This window comes from Chiroxiphia lanceolata, chromosome 2, assembly GCF_009829145.1.
Source record: "Chiroxiphia lanceolata isolate bChiLan1 chromosome 2, bChiLan1.pri, whole genome shotgun sequence".
NCBI lineage: Eukaryota > Metazoa > Chordata > Aves > Passeriformes > Pipridae > Chiroxiphia > Chiroxiphia lanceolata.
The window spans coordinates 92,961,076-92,977,527 of NC_045638.1; the positions used below are offsets into that span (position 1 = coordinate 92,961,076).

The following is a 16,452-nucleotide window of genomic DNA, read 5'->3' on the forward strand; positions in this document are numbered from 1 at the left end:
TCTGCAGGTCTGTGACCTGACTGGTGACCACATTGTCCTACCAAGGAGATGAACAGGCTCTTTCTGTTAGTGAAACCCTTTGGCTTGAGAACAAACCTCTCTTTTGGAGCATGCAATCCAAAAGTCACCACAGCTTCACAGGAACAAACACCATGTTTGACAGTCACAGCAGGTTTGCAGCCACTTTGGAAAAAGAAAGTTCCCCCTGAACAAAACCTTTGCAAGAAATGCTCAGAAAATGGAAGCCCAGGGAAGGCTGACCTTCTGGAGAGTGATGTCACCCACACTACAGTCTACTTACTACTAGGGAAAAAGGGGTCTTGGGATTATTGAATGCACATGTCAATGGGATGTAGAGAAAGCCAAGAGTCTATTAAAGTCTTTAATTGGAATATATTTTCAAAATTTAGATTGAACCACATCCAGATTCTCATTATTAAAAATATGTGGCTCAGTTTCTTGATTATAAAAGGAAACATAAAAAAAAAAGAGTCGGGGGGAAGAAGAAAAGAGTTTCAGTAACTCTGGATTATGTCACTTTCTAAGAGTAAAAAGAGCTATTGCTGGCTTCTATATCCAGTGATATCTAGTTTCCCACAGGATATTGTGATGAGCAGATCACTATCAGTGACTGTAAGTTTTGCCAGGACATAGAGATTAGAAAGGCACTGGGACAATAGTAGAATAGTGATCAGTATCTGATCCTTCCTACAAAAGCTGATGACTTATACAAGAAGCAAAATCAAAGGTACCCTGGCAGTTGGTAAAAAGAATTTCCTCCTAAGCAGAATTTCAGGACCAGTGTGGGAGTTACATGATGTGGTGTATCAGCAGGCTTGCAGCGCATAAAAATTTACTTCACCATTAAATTGCTGCTTTGGTATATGCATACCAAATTCGCAGGGCTCAAACATCTTAGACTTGACTGGTGAGTTTTCAAGGCAGTTTTCCTTTCAAATGGGGTCTCTTTCTTTGAATAAGTGCTTTTGCTGAGGACTCCACCAAAGAGTAGATTCAGTAGATTCAACTCCATCTCCATCAGCTTGAGCATCTGCATAGATCTTGGACTGGAGACCTGAGGTAAAGAGTCCACCTCTCAAAGAGTCTGCAAAATTGGCATTAATGGTTCTTGAGATTAGCATTAAGAGCTTGAAAATTGTCTAAAAGGGTACCGAAGACAAAGAGGGGTGTGCTCCTCTCTGGTAAGACAGCTGTTGGTGTCTCTGGTAGCAGCAGGTATACTGCTAGCCCTAGAGCAGCATGCACATACACATACACGATGATCGAGTACAGGTCCTAGTGTCTTCTGAGAGAGGAACATCTTAATCCTGCAGTTTTGTGTCAACAGGGATATGCACAAAAGGATACGCACCCTGTCCTCAGTATGGAAGAGATTCAAATGTCCCATTTACTGCTGGAAAGGAACAATGTTTTCTTGTGGGACCAATGTTTCAAGACAGACACTAAGTCTGTCAGGAATAGTAGGTCAGCAGATGGCAGACAGATACCCTGAGCTTAGGTGGTACTGCTTTTCCACCTTCTCTGTAAACGTTACACTTTTTGGACAGGCATCACCTCTGTCTTGCCAAAGTTTGTCTGTACAGCTTGTTACTTATTCGGTATAATATGCTTCACTCATGGGGGTGGTGCTCAGAGAGCTGCCCTGATTGCAGCCATATGCAAACAAAATCCTGAGTGCACAAATGTGTACTGGTGTCAAGTGGAAGGAAAACTGAGCCCTCTAGAACTTCATCTGAAGACATCACAGGCGCCTGGAGACAGAAAGAAGTAAATAACTATTAAGATCCTTTGGGCTTTATCTGAGATCCTAGATCCCAAAAATAGTGTCTCCTAAAAGAGACATTATGCCAAAGGAGGTTGAACAACCTACAAATTCATCTGCTTGGCCCCTTGCCTCCCAATGGCAGCCATCAGTTCTCTCAGCCCTGCCACCAGGATAATCTGGATGCTGCTTTCCTTTCAAAATCAATTGTGAGCAGTTTAGGCTATTGGGCAGAGGTCAGATATCTAGGTTTGGTCTCAATTATCGTCTTGATTCTTTTGACCTTGAAGAGGAGATTGGAAACAGAGTAGTTGTTGCCAGAGTTATTGGGATCAAACCCTGGTTTCTGCTACATACTTCAAATGGCTTGTAGATTGCCTCATTTAAACAAAGCAACAGGGAACTAACTATTCCAGCTTCTTCTTTGTTGAGTTGCAAACAGTTTTTCTTTAGAGAAGAGACATTTTTGGTGCTTCGGTGTCTCATCTTTCACACTGAAAATTAAAATACCCTGCCAGATGTGACAGTAGTGGCTGCTGCCATTCCCTGATGACCTGAAAGGAGCCTGAAGTGCTTTGTTACTCCAGGAGGTGTTTACCTTGAATTCCGATGACTGAAGTGAAAATCTCTGTTATTGGCTGAGTGATGATCAGATTTCACATGAATGATTGGAGGTGGGTAATACTACTTTAAAGAATTGCAAATTTCCTCAGAGTAGCATGTTATTTTGTTTTGAATAGAAAATGACATGTCCTCTGAGCTTGCCACAGTACCGTGACATTTTTCCTCAATTCAGAAATTCTGAACCTTGGTGCCTCTGGATTTTATAGTTTTTTATTGTATTTTTTACCATTTAATGTGCAGGAGTTTCCAGGGCCAGTGTTGGCCCAAAGCAGACTCCCTCAAGATTGGCAGAAGTTTCCAATTCAGGTTACTTCTGTGACAGAAGTAAAGAAAAAATGATCACAATTTCAGTTAACCTCAGCTGCAATGTTGCAGAAGCTTCTGTTGTGATTTTCTGAAGGATTTATACCACAGGGAGTCCTTTTCTGCATCCTATTTTCATTCTGTGTCCTCTCTTAGAGCAGCTTTTGCTACATGACCCCCTTATCAATGTTTGTGCCCAGTTGATGGTTTTAAATGTGAAGGACCATGCATGATTATCACTCATCATCCTCCGAGTCTGAGTTGATTTGATCTGTACTTGAAGAAGGGGAACAGGAGGAGCTGATATAAAGCTCATGGAACTGTTGTGTGTGCCACATTACAACTGTTTGCATATAAGACAGAAGGTAATGTTCTCCTGAGACAGTGTGGATCTGGCCCAAGAGTACCATGTGTTTATGTGAAGAGTGGAAACCCTTGCATTAAAGACAGTCTGCAGGTCCCGGAAAGGAGGTGCTTTCGGGAAAGTTCCTTTGGTGTTCCGGATATTGATGGGAATTGAAATCAGATGTCCTGAATTCTACTTTTTGTCCACATTAGAACAAAAGGGTTGCTTTTTACCATTAGATCTTGAAAATGTTTTGTCTTGGAGGGTGACTGAAGCAAGTTTTATCTCTAACTTTCTGACTGCTCAGTTTGTGTTGCAGAAAGCTGTAGGAGCTAAAGGGAAGTAAAGTATTATTCTGAGTTGTTCTAGATCTCCCATTAATTCCAGTGATTCTTGTAATTTGAGGGAAACTTATAAAAAAAAGTCCTTCTCTATAATTTGTTAACCAAAATTTCCTTTCATTTCTCACCTCTATGCCATACAGTGTATGCTTTTCCCCTTCAGTCTGTTGCTGTAATCATTTTTTTTGTACCCTTTGAGCTGTATCCTGAAGAACTACAAAGCACTCTTTATGTTTCCTTTACAACCCAGCAACTTGGCATGTGGTAGATTTTGAGTCTCATTTGGGCCTTTTAAAGATTTTACCAGCGGATTCATAATTTGATAATTGGCCAAGGGCTCTAGAGAGAAAAAAATGCAGCTACACTCTGCAAAGACAGAAATGGCTCTCATTCCCATGAAAGTGGGAAGTTTTCATTCCTAGAAATGAGGAAAGAATGAATAAAGAGTCCAACATGTCACAAACCAGGTGGTCCTGCCCTTGCTTGGTGAGAAGGAAGAGGCATCAAAGCTGTTTAGTTTTGCAAGTTTTGCTGAATTGAGAACTTGAGTAATGATGGTGCAAGAAGGATGTGGTGAAGAATCCTTCAGTCCTTCTAAAGGTTTTAGACTTGGGTTTTGGAAAGCTAGGAATGGGAGGAGAGACCTTGGACTACTAGTTTTACTTGCAAGGTAAAAGTTGTCATGATAGGTGAGAGCAGGAGTGATACCTGATTTTGTGCCATTTAGATGCCTAGAGGCATCAAGCAGGACTGAGGTGTGTGCTGCCTGAAGGAGAAATGGATCCAGGTTTGTGCTAAGGCTATTAAAGACATGAGATCATATGGTTACAGTGGTACACTCTGCCTCATAAGTTATCAGTCAGACCACCTGGCAATTTGCACAAACTCTCCCTCCTTACCTTATTATTCTCTCAGATTCCTATCTTTAGGGAATTAGCATATTTAATTGTTGTTCTGCAACCAAAGGTGAAGTAACTTGGAAGACAGAGTAAGTTTCATAAGCCATATTTAGCATATATGCATGTACAAGCGCACAGAAAGAGAATGGGATTTTACATTTTGTTCAAATTTGTTTTCCTGCATGCACACCATCACATTTATTTACTGTTGTGTCCAAGGATAGAACACTACAGAACACTGTGAAGAGTTGCTCTTTCCTGTACTTTAGAAATGCTCTTTACATATGTGTACAAGTCTGTAGAGTCCTCACAAAAAACAGACCTTCCAGTACATCTGCATGGACAGGCTCCTCTGTGCTCCTTGCTGGCCAGACACATGCCAGCTCCTGGCCAGCTCCACTTGGAAAGCTGGAGAGTTGCATTAGCATGGCTTTATGCCCAAGTGAATATAAACTGCCTCTCAGGAGGGCTTATTCACTCAAGTTAAGCCAGGAGGATAGCTGTGAGCCAGATGAATGACTGGTGGCCACAGCCTCTTTTTCCTGCACCCTCAGGTGCTTGGACACGTGCCTATCATACAATGAAGATGCCAACATCTTGGGCATGTGTCAGAAGAGTTTTGGCTCCTCCAGGAGATGTATAAACGAGGTTGTGCACCTATCAATCCAGGCATCTGGTTTTGGGTTAGGTTCTGCTCACATATCAAGGTGAAAGATGGCTTGGCTGAGGCTGTGGGCCATACACTGTCCTGCTGGGCTGAGCCGAACAGCCTCCAGGCCATAGACTGGCCATGCTGAACCTGCAGTGTGGATCCAACCATAAGCTAAACTAGCTTGTAAGTGGAAGTGGGCTGAGTTGTTTAAGAAGCATTCACTCTCAAAGAATAACTCTTTACTGCCTGACCCATCAAAACATAAAATCTTAAGACAAACCATCTTGCTTTTCCTGTCCTTGTTAGAAAGTCAAGGCACAAACTCTGAGGACCCACAGCCACACCTGTTCGTAGTGTCTGAGACCAGATATGCTAAGAGCTGCAGGCTGCAACCAAGTTGCCCAAACTACTCTGAAGCTCTTGCCTGTTGGATGAGACTCTGCCATTGCACAGGGCATGGCATTCACGTTCAGATATCTTGTGCTGACTGCAACTTCACCTTGCATTTTCTCTCCTCCTTTGCACTAAGAAAGGACTTTGAGGACCTAGAGGTTTGTACGGAGGCGCTGCAGGTTCTGGTATTGACCAATGGCTGGAAACATTAGCGAGGAAAATATGTTGCAGTGGAACCCAAAGCTTGATTTATGTGTGCCTTTCAGATAAAGGAGGTTGGGATAAGTTGTGGGTCAACTAAATAGTATAGTGTCATTCGTAAAAGAGATCCCAGAAAATTTTCCATGCACAATTGCTTCAGACTCCCTTGGCACTGATGCTCTCCCCACTATCTCGCAGTTGCCAGAAAGCTCCTTTGGCTAGTGCTGGCTGCTGGCAGATGTATTTTCCATCTACACTGCAGTGTTATAAGTTCTCTACGTGACCTGCCATATGTGGAAGAGGTCCCTGTTGCCTTTCAGACACCCTGGCATGCTGAATGCTTCAAGAATACTCTGGCCCCTCATTTTAAGGCACATCATACTCATGAATTGAGGCAGTTTACCATGGGCTTGCAGTTCACCCTCACACTGTCCTTAACACAAGCTCAGTTCAGGTAAAAGCAAAAGCAAGGGTTTATTGGGAACATATGGGGAGACAGCTTAGATGGACACAGGTAACAGGAAGGAAAGACTAGTCACAAGCTACTTGAGGCAATGTTTTAATGGCAGTTCTTGTTGATACTCAGATGAAAAGCTGTAATTTCTTCCCTAACCCTCGTGGGCACATATCTGCCACCGGCACATAGACTGCATTTGTATATGGTGTCACAAGAGGAAATGCTGGCCTGAGGAAGAAGGTTTGCATTTACATCCCATCTTCTCAACAGGATCTCCTTGTCTTCCATCATGATTTCATTCTTTTTCCCACCTTCTCTCCTTACCAATGATTTCTTACTTCTCAGTGCAATTTGCAAATTTTGACTTCTGTTACACTAGGTCATTCTCCACTCTCCCTCTTTGAAAATGCTTCTGTTGTTTTGATAAAGTCAACTTAGCTATCATTTGTATGCCTAAGCAGAGAGCAGGCTTCCTTTAGGATGTCGCCTTGCTTAGCTAAGCCCTGGGCATAACAGCAGAATACTGTGAGGACAGACAGTTTCATCTGGCATGTGGTGCAGGGCTCAGATACAAAGGCGCAGGCTTTGAAGTTCTGAACCCTGTATTTTATACAAATGTGGCATATATGGGACCGATGTCTGCAGAGCCAAAAAATTATCATCTGGGCATAGTAGTAATCAATCACTTTGGAATCATGCTGACATTGGAGGTGAGAGATACTGTGACACTACTAGTAAATGCTTTTGGTATTGGCAACTATTTCCATGGGAAACAGTGGGTAGAGAAAAAGAACATAGGAGAATTATTGAGAGATTCATTTTGCTTAAATTAGGTTTCAGTTGAATTAAACCAGACCTAAACATAGTGTTGCGCATCAGTTTAACGAGCTTTTTTGCATCCATGACTTCCATTAAAATGACATACACATCCATGTATTGAAGGCTGCAGTATGGTATGGATATACTTGCTGGGCTTGCTGCCATCTCTAGGGATATTTGGCTGACTTTTTAACAACTACAGACCAAGTTATAACTTCACAAAATCCAGTTTGCATTTGGCCTATACTTAGTGCTGCCAGCAAAGATGGATAAGAGATAGCATTCAGGGCAGAGTGGAGCTGTTTGCCTTCTGAAGAGAATGAGCTGAGAAGGGCCTTGCTCTGTATTGTTTCTCATTCCACTTAAAAGTATAAAAATTATTCTGCAAATTATCAGGAACTTCATGCTTCTGTGTTATTCTCTGTTACATCATAAGTGTGGTGTGTCCTGTGCTTGTGGTTGCCATTCGTAGCAAAGCATTCTTAAAAGAGAATTGTCAGGTTTGGTGTTCACTCCTGTCGATGGATCTCTTACCTCCTCATCATTTTGAAGTTACAGAGGAAAAGAAAAAACTTCTTTATTTCCTAACTGCTGTGTTGTGACTTCAGGGTTTTTCTGTTGGCCTGAAAATAGGGATAATTCAAAGCAGAATCACTTCAATCTCTCTTCGGGAGTTACCTGAAATGTGCAATTCTCAGTTTTGGAGACATTAAGCAACCCTTGCAATTGCTAATTAGCAACCTCTACTTATTCTACGAAAGCCTCAGTTATGGGTATAACTCGATCATAGCTCCTTAGCAGATGAATAAAGACTAATGCTTGGGGTAACTGGTGTGTGCACTCCTCTCCTACATAGTTTTTGAAGGTTAACTATGGGGTAAAGGAAGACTGAAATGAAGACATTACATTTAATAATTTATTCTACATATTTTATTTCAAACAGATCATTGAATACTCATATATACATACACTGTCAGCAACTAAGTCACTATCTGCAGTTTGTTCATGAAATATGTGCTGTAAAGAGTTAAGTATGGGGTTACTGTGGGTTAAATGCATCTCACTTTGTGCTGTATTTGTTTTGTGATTATGTGACCTCTGGATTTTGGGCTTGGATAACTAAAGGATGATGCGCAAACTCAGCTGTCTGCCTGTCCTCCCTGCTGGAGGTTGCACTCTTTAAGTGTAGGGCTAACAGAAATATGTGTGTCTGTAGTTGTGTACCTCAGTTCAATCTCAACTTTATCAGCAATTTCAACTACTTTCAAAAAACAGACTGCAATGAAACTACTTATGTAGAGGCAGACATTTCCTTCTGCTGACCCTGCTGCACTGTTGACAACCTGTAACAGAGAGACAGAGAGAAAGGCAGGAGGAGGTACCAACTTAACTTACCACAACAAAATTAGCCCAAGATTGTCTGTCAGAGACTTGAAATGAAACAGTGAAATGTACCCTTTAAAATAAATTAGAAATTCACACAAAAAGCTTTAGAACTCTGGACCTAAAAGACAAGAGCAAGTTTTAACATTTCAGTATTGTCAAGAGCAAATACATGATGCCATTTGAAACTTCAAATTTTCTCATTGACTTTAATAGAGATTTAATGCAACGCTTCTCTTTTATGCTTTGAATAAAGGAGTCAGGGGCCTACAAATAAGCAATAACCAGTAAGCATTCCTCCCCATGGCTGGTAATGGGAGTGACTGACTGGATTTAGCAACACAGAAACACGCATTTTGTTAATGCTGCCTGGGTCGACAGCAATCACTCCGAGCTGTGCTTGCCCAAGGCTGTTTTTCTTCTTTTCATTGTGTCTGGCTTCAGAAAATTTTTTAAATTAAAAAATCATAAATATTATTAATGTCTCAAGAGTACATTTTCACTTCCAATTCTGTTTCGACCTAGATGTGTTAGAAAGAGTCAAATATAACCTCACTTAGATTCTCACCTCATATACTGACACAGAACCTGTCTTTCTAATGCATTTCTTAACCATTGGCATCACCTATTCTCTTTCCATCAAGCAGCACTGCATTCAGTTCCTCCCCTGTTTGGCAGCAGATATAGTCTCAAAGTTCTGCTGCTTTTTTTCCACAAGGTAACACAAGAAAAAGCTGTCCCTTATTTTTAATGCTCAATTTGCAATCTCTGCCTTGGTTAGATTTCATCTGCTCACTCTAACACGCTCTTTTCCATTCCCTTTGTATCTCATCTGTCATCTTCTAGCTTGTCGAAAATGCTGCCTCACCAATTGTCTTCCCAGTTCCTCTGGTTCTGCTTATTCCTCAGTCAATCTCTTCACCAGCACCTCTTTTCTGCTTTTACAAGACTGTTAGTTGCCCTAATGCAGAAAGGGGATCTCACACAAAGAGAATAATTCAAATGAAAATAAAAGGTTTCACATCAGAAAATTGAATTCCCTTACGCACAGAACTCATTTATTTTCCTGGTTGCTCAAGGAAGTTTCCTCTTACTCAGAATGTTGCTGATAAATAACCTCTTTTCAAGCTCAAAATTGTGCCATCAGCTTCTTCATATAACTTACTTTTAGTTTGTTTACCATTCTTGATAGTATTACACAGTATTATTTTCCCAGGTCAGAACATGTGAGCATTCCTGCTGTGCAAAATAGTCAATTCCATCATTCATGGCATAAATATTGCATAATGCGTTGATACTGCCGACATGGATATATATCAATATTTTGTTAACACCAGTGGTACAACATATGGAATCCCTTTTAAAGTTTAAGTACATGATTGAAAATCCTGACAGATCCTCTTTATCTGCTCTGTGGTACAGTCTATAGCTTGAAACTCTGTCCCTTCATTTTAGTGTTGCTTCTGGCTTAAATCAGTCCCACTGCACCATGAGCCATCTGAAAAAAATGTTGAATGGTGCAGAAGTCCAACATGCTTTCAACCACTTCCCGCCACAAGCCTATGAGCAGATGATAAAGCATGTTTGCAGTGGGACCAGATTAGTGGTCTTTCTGCAGACCTGGAGAGAGGAGAAAGACACTATTTTTTTCCCCATAAAAAGAACTAGGCACACATGCCTGGAAATGGCAGATCTCTTGACTGATGGAGCAATGCTTTCTCACAGGTTTTCCCAATGCCCTGAGTTGCTCTGTGGCAGACTTGCTTCCCTCTCCCATTTTAAGAGGGAATAATCCTCAGTTGAAAAACAAAGTCATCACAAAAAAGCATGAGGAAAGACCAAGGGATGCCATTAATAAAGTGAGGGCCCATGCCAAGAAAGACTTGAGTTTTCCAGCGGCCATTTTACCACCCTTGTTCCTTTATTAAACTAAGTTGTTTTCTAATGAGACTGTCTCATATTGCAGATGTGATTCCAGGCTCTGAACATCCTCCCATGTGTTTTGTTTTGCAGGAGGCAGCACAGGAACCTCCCCAACCACCTCCAGCACAGGGACCCCATCACCGTCTGCTTCCTCTCACCTTCTCTCTCCATCCTGCTCTCCTCCAGCCTTTCATCTGGCCCCCAACACTTTCAATGTTGGCTGCCGGGAGAGTCAGCTTTGCAACCTCAACTTGTCTGATTATCCCCCATGTGCCAGAAGCAACATGGCTGCATTGCAGAGCTACCCAGGGCTGAGTGATGGTGGCTACAATCGGCTGCAGAGCAGCACTGCTTCTGCCTCGCAGCCCTCTGAAACCTTCATGCCTCAGAGGACTCCATCCTTGATCTCAGGAATGCCAGCTCCTTCCTCCCTCCCCAGCAACAGCAAGATGGAGGCATACAGTGGCCAGCTGGGATCTTTCCCCAGCTCTCAGTTTCAGTATGTCATGCAAGCAGGCAACCCTGCCTCCACCTCGTCGTCTTCACACATGTTTGGTGGTGGCCACATGCAGCAGAGCTCCTACAATGCCTTCTCCCTGCACAATCCCTACAACCTCTATGGATACAATTTCCCTGCTTCCCCCAGGCTGGCAGCGAGCCCAGAGAAACTCACCACCTCCCAAAGCACTTTACTCTGCTCTTCCCCATCCAGTGGGGCCTTTGGAGAGAGGCAATACCTTTCCACAGGAATGGATCATGGGATGCACATGATCAGCCCTCCCTCTAGCAACCAGCAGACAGCCAACACCTGTGACAACAGACAGTATGGTGCAGTTCAGGGCTCCTCCTCACAGATGTCAGTGCACATGGTCTAACAAGCCATGCCTCTCCTTGGCATCGGAGGCAGCCACATCTTCGACGTTTTCAGGGGTGAAACCGTCCCAGTACCCTTTTGCCTTCAAACTTATAGTGGAACTAGTATTGTAATGATAAATAAGAACACAAGCCATCTAGGTGTGTGCCGCAAGAACCTTGTGGAAAGCCTTGACTGACAGCCATCACAGCTTGTTGTAGCCCAGGGCCTCCAGACCTGCCATGGAGCATGTGCTTTTTCTGGACATTGCAGAGAGAAGGGCATGACTTTAAAAGAAGCTGGAGAGAAGCAGCCAGATATACTGTCTATGCATTAACTTTCAGCTGGTGTGAGCTTTCAGCGTGGAGGGACCCATACCCCTGTGCTGTCTCCTCTGGGCGTTGAAGAAGGGCAGTCTCCCAGGGCTTCATCCTCTGAAGCTGCACTGCCCATGGCTTTAAAGACCTCCCCCTTTCCAAATAGATCCTCACTGCTGGAGTGGCTCAGCCCGTTTCTGAAGCAAACAGTGGTCTGTGGGACCTTCTTCCACTGTATCACAGAAATGGCACAGCTGGGCTAGGCTAGAGTTTCTTCCTGAAAGGTTTCTGCATGTTCACCGTGGCTCCGCCCAGCAGTTTCTTTATGAGGATTGAGCTCACTAGTACCCAGCCTGCAGATGGAGATGAAAGAAAGAGGAGAGAGAAAAGTTTTAACCCACAAAGGAGCCTCAGACATTAGCAGGGACTGAACTTTGGAAAGGTGCACAGGGGAGCGCTCAGCTCCTGTTGACTTGGCCGGAAGTAATGCAGCCAAACCGAATGGATGACAGCCTTTGTGGGGAACGTGTGTCCCACAGCACTCATCCCAACAGGAGGAAACTGTCCAGGCTGAACTCATGGGAAAGAGCAATGAAAAAAGAGAGTTTTGCTCTACAGGAGCACAGCTGTCCTTGCATGCAAGAGTTGCCATAGAAAACCATTAGCATTTCAGAAACAGTGAGGTTGAGTATTTGCCAACCTCCCAACTGCCACATGATCTCTGTTTAACCAAATAGATCATTGCCTTTTGACATCTTTCTTTTCTGTTTTTTTTTTCCTTTTTCTTTTGTTCCCCCCCTCTTCAAATCCTTTAATAATAAGAAAACAATTGTAGCTTGGTGCAAGCTATGCATTTAAGTGGTGTGAAAATGCAAATACCAAGTAACAGAATACAGATATTATTGAGATTTGTTGTGAGGTGTTGTAGATAAATGTATTTATATGCCTAGTGGGGTATTCATTATTATGAGTATAAAAGAGGGCAATAAAAATGGTATGTAAAATATGTATGAAGAAAAAGGTGTATAAAGATTTGCCCTACGCACGGAACTCTGTTTCTAAGTGCCAAGCACAGAATGCGCTAAATAAATCTTTGCAATTGTTCCCTCTGTGTTTTTCTCTGTCTGTGAGGCTTCTCAGGGGTCTTCTAGAGAAAGACATTTTTGACATACTGTTATGCGTGTTTGCACAGTCAAGACACGGTGCTAAATTGTGAAGTCCAGGCAATATTACAATAAAAATAAAAATTCTGTCTTCTCAAGGAATTTTAAAAAATTGAGTGCTTGGAATTTGTAGGATGCCTTCTTCACAGGAAGTGCGTCTTAAAGACAGCTGGAGATGTTATTTGGATTATTGAAGGCTAATAAAAAGCTCTTCAGAGTAATTTTTCACAGTCAATATAGTCAATAATGCCTAAAAACAACAGCATAATATATTTCTCATTTTTAAGTGGAACTTTGTGGTGTGACAGTTTTTCATTTGCACTATAATTCTGATATGAGATTGAGACATTAACACTGAAAGCCATGGGGAAGCTGAATCCCCTCAAAACTGGCTGGAAGTTATGGCTACAAAGTTTACAGCTTTTCCTGTGTCAATAAACTTTTTTTCTTTTCCTGAATTGAAAAAGTGCCAGGAAGGTAGAAAGACCCTTAAAGATAAGTTCTGCAAGCATTTCTTAATTTTTGTTTTTACAAGGGAAGATAAATATACCAATGCCATTCCCAGTTCTGTGCCTACTCTGTCCATCTGTATTCTGGCTTTTACTGTGTCTAGCCATGGATGCTGCTGAAAAGTGTAGGGGGGCTGTGGATGGCAGACACTCTGTCCCTCACCTTGTTGTCTTTTGTTTACCCCTAATAATGAATTATTGGTTTAGTCTTGAAACAGATAGTTTTAGACCCTTTCTAAAATATTTTCAGAATCTTTCAGATCTGTGCTTCGCTGTGCTTTTGGGTGTAATTCCATCTTATGGAAAAAATTTCTGCAGGTTAATAGTATCTTGTGTGAACCAGTATTTCTTTCTGCTAGCTGTTTAGATTAGATTATTCTTTCTTATTTATTCCATTTAGTTCTTTGTGAGTGAGTCTGTATTTCAGCTAAGAAGAGACTCAACAAAATCAAAATCATTCTCTGTATCACAATACATGTTTCTAATCTTGATTAAACAAAAAAAATAATCAAAAAATATCACTGAAAACATTTGCTGAAAAAAAGCAAAAAACATACGTAGGGCACAATCTTCAATATTAGTATGAAGACCTGGTATTCCAGTTTCCATGCATTTTAGTAGGAATCCTTGGGTAAGAGCTTTGAAATTTTCACTCACACTCTTCAGCAGTGTGATTCTTCAAGTTATTGAGCATCCGGTCCCTGATCAAGCAATCTCTTCAGCAAACTGAGATAATGTTACTGCATCAGTATGAACTGAAGTTGCTTTCAGTATGAAACTTATTGACCTCAGGGTGAGCATTTATTGGCTATATTTATAGACATATTTATTTAGCTCTTATGGGACACACATATAAAATGAGAAACCTTAGTTAGATAGATAGTTATTCCTTAGTGTTTTGTTGCTGAAGGATGAGAATATTCAACATCAAGATTGAAAAAGAATAGGAAAAAAACCTGAGAGAGGTTTCTCTGTCCCAAGATGTAAAGTCATAAGAACACAAATAGTACTCAACGTGAAAGTTACACTGACAGTCTATGAGGATTAAAAACAAGCTAACACTGAAATGGGCAAAAAATATTGTGCTTTGTCCATGGTTGTCACTGTACAAAGCAAGAGTAGAGCTGGCTCTGGAGGGCATTATCAAAAATAACAGGCCAAAGCTTGTTAAAATTATTTACTTAGTGTTCATTTAGATGCACAGGTGAAATCCTCTCAGGGGAACAGCTCCCTGAGCAGACAACCTGCCTAAGGCCTTGACAGCAGCCCAGAAACATGAGGTGAGCATTGAATTTGAAGCGGACCCAGGCGTGACAAGTATCTCATGTACGGCAGTGGCTCTTCTCCCCCTGCCACCCGTGTATGGACACAAGGCCCTGAGCCATTTGCCACTTTTTATTGAGGCTTCCCAGAGAGAGGTGATGGCAATGGGCAATGGGAAAGGTGCCCTGGGTTCAGTCTGGGAGTTCCACCTGGGACCAGCTGGCCTGGTGGGCAGCCCATGTTGCAGTACACACAGCAGCCACCCCTGGAAAGCTCCCTTTCCTTGGGTGACTGCCCTAACCACAGGACTTGAGAGCCCTCCTGGCACAGTCATGCTCTCATCCAGGAGCCCTTTGATTGCTCATTTGCAAAGCATGTGTGTGTGGGTGGCAAAGGCAGCAGTGGTCTGTTTACTCTCCCCTTCCTTCCTTCCCTACTTCACCATGAACATTTGAACCCTTTGGCCAGCTTTGAGCAGCTTTGGGATGTAAGTTCTCACATGTTTCTTTAGAAGAGACAGTGGAGGAGGACAGGGACCTTTTTAATTTTCCCAGTGCAGGAAAGGCCACCGTGTAACATCTCATTCAAAGAAGCCTCACAAGGAACAGGTGTTCTGCATACAAGCCCCCAGTCACAAGTTTCATCTGGCATATGGATGTTATTAGACACCAGAGGATCTATTCAGAGCTTCAGAAACCAGGGGTTTTCAAATCCACCCCTGGGCTGACCCACTTGGTCTTAGCCCACGCAGGCTTCTGGCTTCCAGTCCAGGAGAGGAGAAGGCTGTACGTCTCCCAGTTTGATGCTGCAAATTTGAAAGGTGAATCATGTACCTCTTTGGAGAAGTACTCTTTTCTAAAAGCCCAGTCCAAATCACAGGAAGGGTGGTGGAAATCTCAACGATAGAAGATCCCTCATCTTGTAGCACAGGCTGCTCCAAGTGCAAACCTGGCAACTTGTTACACAAATAAAAAGAATGGCGCAAAAATAATCAGAGTGGGTTTGCCAGCTTTGCAAAGTTTGTTTAGCTTCATTCCTTAGCACACTGACACGCACAGGACATAAATATCACCGTGACCACAGTCAGTGCAGCTCAGCAACACCCGGACATTGCATTCCAATGCACCACAGTGTTTTTGAAGGTAATGTAAGCACTGTGTGCTAAAGCAAATTGCTCAGGGTACAAACATAAATATGAATTAAGGTGCATAGCCATTATCTGAAATAGACTACAGTGAAAATTACGGTAGATGATCTGCTAGAGCGACATTTTTATTGCATACTGGGAGAAGTTTTACTGAGGTAGGTGAGGGCTGACAGATAGCATTTGCCATTGCAAAAATTTAAAAAGTGTTCAGATTATTTTTCCCCCAACTCAGTCAGGTTCATTGACCCAGAGCACATGACCCATGTGAGATCAGCAATAGCAGATGAGTTTTGCTGGATGCTGCTTTTGGACATAATTCTGAATGAAACAACAAGGACTGGGCAGAGGAACATCTGAGCATGTCCATTTCATGCTACAGATGTACTAGTAACGCAGCTACAAAAGCAGTGCCAGAACTTCATGAAGAGGGTGCTGGTGTGGCCAAGGGATAATTTGCTACAAATAAGACAGTTCCTCTAGAGGAACTGATTAGAGGAACATGTTCCTCTAGAGGAACATCTAACTACTTCAGCGCTTTTTCTTCTAGAAAGAAGCAGCCTGCAGGATCAGGCATTTTGGCCAGCTCTGTAGTCCAGCGCTTTCAGTCCGCAGAAGTGACCATTTCTGAGAGCTTGTCTGTCGGTCAGCTGGGAGGGGTTTCTGTAGGTTGCTGCTGATCCATTAATCTTCTGCTTGAAAAGTGACTCAGTTTTCTGACTGCTTATCTGTAATCACTATCTAAGAAACTGCATAGAATACACCTAAAATTCCTGGAACTCTTTTCCAGGCTGGGTTTTCCATGTCAGTAACTGTTTCTTATCACCCCAGAAGAGCAACATGGTCACAAATTACAGAAACAGTGTATGGAGCACATCTCTTCAAATATTAGCTCCTTTCTACAATAAAAATCTCCAGAAATTCTAACCTGTCTGAACAGAGGACTAATCTGTCCTCTGCTAGGAAAAGAGCAGTTCACATGGCTGCACGCTGTTGTGCTCTGACAGCACAATGATGAGCATGGCTTCTGTGTTGGGTAATGGTTGGCACTAGCTGAGTCAGGGAGGAGTAATAAACCA

The 16,452-nt window shown here is 42.4% G+C and overlaps 1 protein-coding gene across 1 annotated transcript in view; it reads left to right on the top strand.

The window, feature by feature from the left end:
- The window catches only part of TBX15 (T-box transcription factor 15), a 92,427-nt gene extending 79,250 nt beyond the window's left edge, over nucleotides 1-13,177 (top strand). The window contains exon 8 of the mRNA XM_032680592.1: nucleotides 10,215-13,177. Within this exon, the coding sequence (XP_032536483.1) occupies nucleotides 10,215-10,999 (785 nt within the window). The 3' untranslated portion in view covers nucleotides 11,000-13,177. The remainder of the gene's footprint in view (nucleotides 1-10,214) is intronic.
- Nucleotides 13,178-16,452: the final 3,275 nt, after the last annotated feature.